The following is a 6544-nucleotide window of genomic DNA, read 5'->3' on the forward strand; positions in this document are numbered from 1 at the left end:
GTGATGAGATGAAGGCGTGTAAAATGGTCTCGGTGTCCTTAAAAGTTAACATAGATCGAATTTTAGCTATATTTCTAAGTTGATAAAAACATGATTGAACAAGCTTTGTGGTGTGCTGCTCGAAATTTAAATTACTATCAAACCAAACACCAAGGTTCTTTGCCACAGGCTTAATGTGATTTACTAGGGAACCAGCAGATGGCAGTATTTGATTTGCCATCTGCTGGGACCCGATGACCAGGATTTCTGTTTTGTCTGAGTTCAGCTGGAGGAAATTATTTGACATCCATTTTTTAACTTCACAAAGGCAGTTGTTAAGTGAACTCAGCATTCCAGGGTCTGTGGATCTGACGGGCAAGTATATTTGTGTGTCATCAGCATAAATATGAAAAGAAATGCCATGTTTATGGATAATATGTCCAAGGGGAAGCAGATACAAGGAAAACAAAATGGGTCCTAAGACCGACCCCTGAGGCACACCATATTTAACTGGACAGAATGAAGAGACATAGTTGTTTACAGACACGCAAAACTTCCTATTTGATAGGTAGGATTAAAACCATTCTAGAGCAGTACCAGAGATCCCCACCCAGTGCCTCAGTCTGTCTAACATGATGTTGTGATCAATGGTGTCAAAAGCAGCGCTAAGGTCCAGGAGTACAAGGACTGAGAACATACCTTCATCACAAACACATTATGAGAGGTACCTTGGCTGGCAGGCTGATGGTGTCCCAGTCTGGAGATGGAAACTCCAGCTTCCCTCTGAGGATCTGATCAAACAACTCCTCCTGGATGTTATTCTCACTGAGGAGCAAAAGAGGAGGGAGAATTAACTGGACCAAAATGACAAAGATGACTTTATATTTATTATTCAACAGCATAAAAACACAATTTGAAAATAATACAAAATAAGACACTATATTAGTAAAATAAATAAATGGATTAACAATACAGGACTAGATAAAAATTGATAATTTGAAAACTTTGTACACGCTGACCTTCTAAATGGAGGGAATCCACACAGCAGGATGTAGGTGATCACTCCCGCCGCCCAGATATCCACCTTCAGACCGTAGCTACACACACACACACACACACCGGTTTAATATAAGTGTCAGTTACACTTTTCCACCCTGAAATTGATTAGCTGCTCTTCTTCTCTCTCACCCCGTCTCGGCGATGATCTCTGGGGCCACATACGTCGGCGTGCCGCACACAGTGTACAGAGGCCCCTCCACCACCGTCGCTAAACCAAAGTCACCCAGCTTCAGTGACTTAGTGCCGTCTGGATACTCACACACCTGCAGGTCACGGACACAAACACTTCAAATCCTCCCACAAGACACACAGAGACTGAAGCTGACGCAGGTTTACACCAAACAGTAGATTCACTGCAGCTCATACAGGAAATAAGTAAATCAATTACTGCTATAAATATTTTAATGCTTTAGAGTAAAGTATTTAAATACTTAAAAGTGTGGTTGAAACAGATTTTTAAACAAATAGTTCCATATTTTGAGAGTTATATGAGAAGATGACAATTAAATTGGGGCCTGGCAACAGCTCAGAGCCAAGAAAGTTTATAACGTTGTAAAACAACAAATCGTTGTTTTTCCACTTCAGTTTGTACAGATTAAACAAACAAGATATAATTTGTTAATTACTGAGTGTTAGAGGGGCAGCTAGGTGAATTCTGTAAACTTTGAACAGCGCTAGCTGTTTCCCCTGATTTCCAGTCTTTATGCTAAGCTAAGCTAACCGACCACTGGCTGTAGCTTATATTAACCGTACAGATGGGAGAGCGGTACAAATCTTCTTGTCTTAGTTATTAAGTGTATTTGACAAAATGAACTATTCCTTTAGTGTATTCTTACCAGTTATAGCTACAGCGAATCATTTCAAATTCTCCATAGTATTCAGAAAAAAAATTAATATGGCTCCACTCATATATTCATAAACCCAGACTTCCATTTAAACTTGTTTTTAAATTTTTTTTTTTTAAATGTATTTGTCTTATTTATGTGTAATTACATACAGAACCTCATTACCACTCAACTAATACAAACTACAGTTAATGTGGGATGAACATATGTGCTTCATTTGTGTACCAGTTTGTTTGAATAGTTTTTCAAAAACAGGAACTTGCCAAAATAAAAGCCAGACTCGGGTGCTTTTATTTTATATTTCTTTTGTTTTGGCATTTATCTATCTTGTGTGCATGTGTGTGCTGTACCAGCAGGTTCTCTGGTTTGATGTCTCGGTGGACGATGTTCATTCGGTGCAGGTACTTGACGGCTCCGGCCAGGTTGAACACCATGGCGCTGGCATCACGCTCGCTGTACTTTGTGGAGGAGGTGATGGCATCAAACAGGTCACCACCCTGAAGCAGACAGAGGCATTAAAACAGTAATTCTTCACATTATTTAAATATTTCTTCATATTCTCAGCTGCAAAGACACACAAACAGGAAGAAGAGAAGAAGAAGAGAAGACGCGGCACCTTGACGAGCTCCATGACCAGGAACAGCTGACTGGGCGTTTCATCCACCTCGATTAACTGGATGATGCTGGGATGTCGAACCCTTCGCAGCACCGCCACTTCATTTTCTATCAGATGCTCCTGTTCGCACACAGAATATCACATCCTGATCTGAAGCCAAATATGTATTTACAGAAACCACCGCAACTCAACCATGAAAACCAACCGTTTCAGAAATTCCTGATTACATATGAAGACATTAAACAGCAGCGTGCTGCACAACAACCTCACCAACCACCAAGACTTGAGCCGACAAGTTTTCAAGCTTTCTGCAGAGGCAGAATCAACCTGCTCTGTCTATTTGCTGGTAATTGTCCAATCTCCCAGCCTGCCTGAACTACACGCTCTGCACTTGATTGAATTTGTCCTTGTTCTTTCTGAATATCAGTTGGGACTGTGGGACACGTTTGCAGCTGATATATAAATAAATGTGCTACTTCCATAACTGTTTTACATAGAAATATATATACACACACAAACCACTACAATAACTTGAATATTCACATGTAACAAACATCTTTACACACATGGTGATATCAGAAAAGGCAATAAACATGACAAAATAAATGATATAGATGAATGCTCATTTCTAAAAGGGTAAAGGTTGTGTGGGGTTAAACACTTTAATTCAGCTCTTGGAATAATCATCAATCAGCTCTGAGGTGTGAGTGACAGATGTGACCAGCAGGTGGACCTTTGCCTCCCCTTTGTGTGTTAAAACTGTTGATTGCACTCTTTTCAACACAAAGTATGAACGCTGTAAATCAGTGTTACCTTCCCACAGCAGCGAGCTTTGTCGATGATCTTCAGAGCGTACTCCTGTCCCGTCGAGCTGTCAATCACAACAAAGCAGAAACTTGCATCAATCTCAACAAAATTTGAATTATCACGACAGAAACGAGAGCTTTAACTAACACTTGTGTTTTAAATAAACTATTAAGTTAACTGCATGACTTGACGCCTTGTTTTATCCAATCAACAATTAAGTTTACGATGATATGAAAAAAATAAAAAATGATCAGTGACTTAAATTGTTACCGATATCATAATAGCTGACTGATTTTCTGTTTACTGACCAATTGCTACTGAAGTAAAAATGTGTTATTTTGAAATCATCCAGATCTGATTTACTGTTTTATCATGAAATATTTCTTTTTAAAAGATTCTCCTATAAACTGATATTCAATATAAACTCAGTGAGAGAGGAGCATGATGGGAATTTAACCTAGTGTTTGTTGAATGCTGCAGAGTTTGCTTCATTGTTCGCTCAACAATGAATCTCTTTTATACGCTGAAGGTCATTTATTCAGAAGGAAGTTCATTTAAAAATAGAGTCTGTTTTCCCTTCATTGATTATGTGGGCAATCTACTTTGCTAATTTCATTCATTAGCACACTCCTGACCGCTTTCTATTCAAGACAACATGAATGTTTCTTGCATTTTTTGCTTCTTGGTATTGTTTTAGTAACATTTTTCATTTCTGCATGAATTCTTGCAGTTTTCCTATATATTCCTTACTTTAGTGCTTCTTTTATACACTTTGATCCATTGTTTGTTGTTCCATTTTATCCTAATTGAAATTATCGTTTATATATTTTCTGTGTGTGCATTATATCTATATTTATTAACACTGTTTTGTTAAAAATGTATAAATAAATACATAAAGGGTAAAAAGACTAAATTAGGGGGTATTTGGAGTTTCTTATGTGTCATTTTCATTATTTAAACTGTTTTTGTTGTAATGCTCCTTACCGCTCCACGCACTCTTTCACCACGGCAAAGTTTCCGTCTCCGATCACTTTCCCGACTTTGTACTTCTCGTTGATGATGGAGGAAGAAACGGACCGATTACCGTTCACTGCAGGAGAAGGGAGTTTATTTTTTTTAGTCTGTAATCTGGGTGTTGACTTACTCAAGTTGAGCCCATCACCTCTATGTCACCAGCCAGCTAAGTTTCATTAAGATGTCAGCTTTGAAAATTCACTCTTGAACCCAGAAACTCAAAAGGTTTTCTGTCTTCTTTCACACCTCAAGTCAGCGCAGGCTCGATGCGGTTAAGCTGCCGCTGCCTCACACTGCTGCAGAGAGAGGTTTTTTTTTTAGGGCTCTTCACTCTTGAGATGCTGTTTTAAAAATTCACTTGAAGACTGAGACAGCCACTTGAAAGTTTTTAGGCTTTGGGGTTTTTAAGGTAACGCTCTGAATCACTGTCATAAAGATGTTTTTTTTAAACTTGGATGACGCAGCTCTTTTATCAAAAAGTTGGCTTTAAAAAAACCCGGACCGAGTCAAACTCAAACCCTCGCTGTAAAAGGTCCATTCTGTTTAAATTCAAAGCTTTTATAGTCTCTGTAGATTTTATTACTTCCTTGTATTGCTTTTCCAACCCACTTTAGATTAAACCACACTTATTTACATTCAAACATGGTTTTCACTACACAGGAAAATTGTAATCTGAAAGGGAACTAAAGCTGTCAGACAGATGTAATAAAGTGAAGTAGTAGGCTAAGTACAATATTTGCCTCTGAGATGTAGTGGAGTACAAGTAGAAAGTAGCATTAAATGGGCCTTAAATTAGTACTTGGGGATAAATGTACTTTGTTACGTTCCACCGTTGTTTTGGGATGAGGGCTTTAAAAGTGACCCTAAACTTTAAATCCATAGGTTTAATTTGCCTTGTAGTTTGAGATCCTGAATCAATGACACTAACCTCTAACACCGGCTTTCAACACATTTCTATCTCAACAATATGGATTTTCAGAGTCCTGCTGATTTCAGGCCTTGATACACGCATAGACTATTAAATGTAAACATCAAAACATGAACGCGCAAACACACACCTTCGACGGTGGTGTCCTCTGGCTGCTCGGCCTCCCCGTTCACATCTGTGGAGGAGGCATGCCGCGGAGAGATCTGTACCGAAAAATAAGAGAAGATTTTAGTGTTTGTTTGAGCGAAATGTGTGAAATCTGATTAGGAAGAGAGGGGACAGAAGCAAGAAAACAATTGCTGATTCAAGATTTAAATAAAAAGAGACAGAACAAGTCAGGTGATGAAGACACATGAACACACGATGAGGATTAAATGATAATCTAAATCTAATTTAATTAAAAACTAACCTAAAATAAAAGGATTGACAGATCGTTTAATGCATAAAACTAAACTTAAATGATTGTTTTCTTATGCTTTCAACGCTTTGTTTACGTCAATATTTTTTCAATCAGCTTTTCATCTATAAGACAAGCTGTTTACTTAATGCACAAGATTTGGCTTCAAGCTAGATAAACTCCACTTTAACACATTTGTTATTCTGTTTTGTTCCACACATTGATCTATATTAACGTTGTGTTTGTTTGACATGAAATGTGTTTGATTCAAGATTGTTTTTTTTTACTAGAGATGGAAATTATTGTGTCACTGCAGCCCTTGTTATCAGTTAATTTATGAATCAACCAATCAATCAATCTGACCTTGAGGCTGCGTCGTGTTCCGGGGCTGGTGGGGGAGGGGCTGGACCTGGACGACTTCCCGCCTGACTGCGATCCTGCGGGCTCATTGGCTGCACACAAGAGAAAGGAGCCATCTGGTTGGTCAAAATAATCTGGTAATTGTACCTATTAGAGCATTTCAGGGGGACCTAGAGCAGAGGTTTCCAAACTGCTGACTTATTAACACACAGCTCACACGATTACAGCAACACTCCCACTCCTTCGCAGTCATTTGAACACACAGACATTATAGGGATATTTTTTGATTCATTGTGGCATACACTCTCCGAGGTCATCATTATCTTGTGAGTAAATATCCATATGTCTGCTCAGAAATCAAAAGAAAAAAAGATGCCCCTCATAACTCCAGAACTTGCCTGAGAATCATCACGTTTCCTTCAGTATCAAAGTAATCCAGTGATAGTTGTCTGTACATCCATGGCTACAACTGCAAACAGGAAGTGTTAAAGGCTAATGTGGCAAACCTTAAATGGTTCTCCACAGTTTTTACTCCACAT

At 38.6% G+C, this 6544-nt stretch overlaps 1 protein-coding gene across 2 annotated transcripts in view; it reads right to left on the reverse strand.

Moving 5' to 3' along the window:
• The window catches only part of LOC123981196 (serine/threonine-protein kinase DCLK2-like), a 31683-nt gene that overhangs the window by 7792 nt on the left and 17347 nt on the right, over positions 1-6544 (reverse strand). For both annotated transcript variants that reach the window (XM_046065925.1, XM_046065924.1), the window contains exons 8-15: positions 5379-5451; positions 4291-4396; positions 3313-3370; positions 2500-2619; positions 2234-2380; positions 1168-1301; positions 999-1076; positions 708-804 (exon numbers count right to left, since the gene is read on the reverse strand). In XM_046065925.1, the coding sequence (XP_045921881.1) occupies positions 708-804; positions 999-1076; positions 1168-1301; positions 2234-2380; positions 2500-2619; positions 3313-3370; positions 4291-4396; positions 5379-5451 (813 nt within the window). The remainder of the gene's footprint in view (positions 1-707; positions 805-998; positions 1077-1167; positions 1302-2233; positions 2381-2499; positions 2620-3312; positions 3371-4290; positions 4397-5378; positions 5452-6544) is intronic.

The sequence above is a fragment of the Micropterus dolomieu genome, linkage group LG12, assembly GCF_021292245.1.
Source record: "Micropterus dolomieu isolate WLL.071019.BEF.003 ecotype Adirondacks linkage group LG12, ASM2129224v1, whole genome shotgun sequence".
Lineage (NCBI taxonomy): Eukaryota > Metazoa > Chordata > Actinopteri > Centrarchiformes > Centrarchidae > Micropterus > Micropterus dolomieu.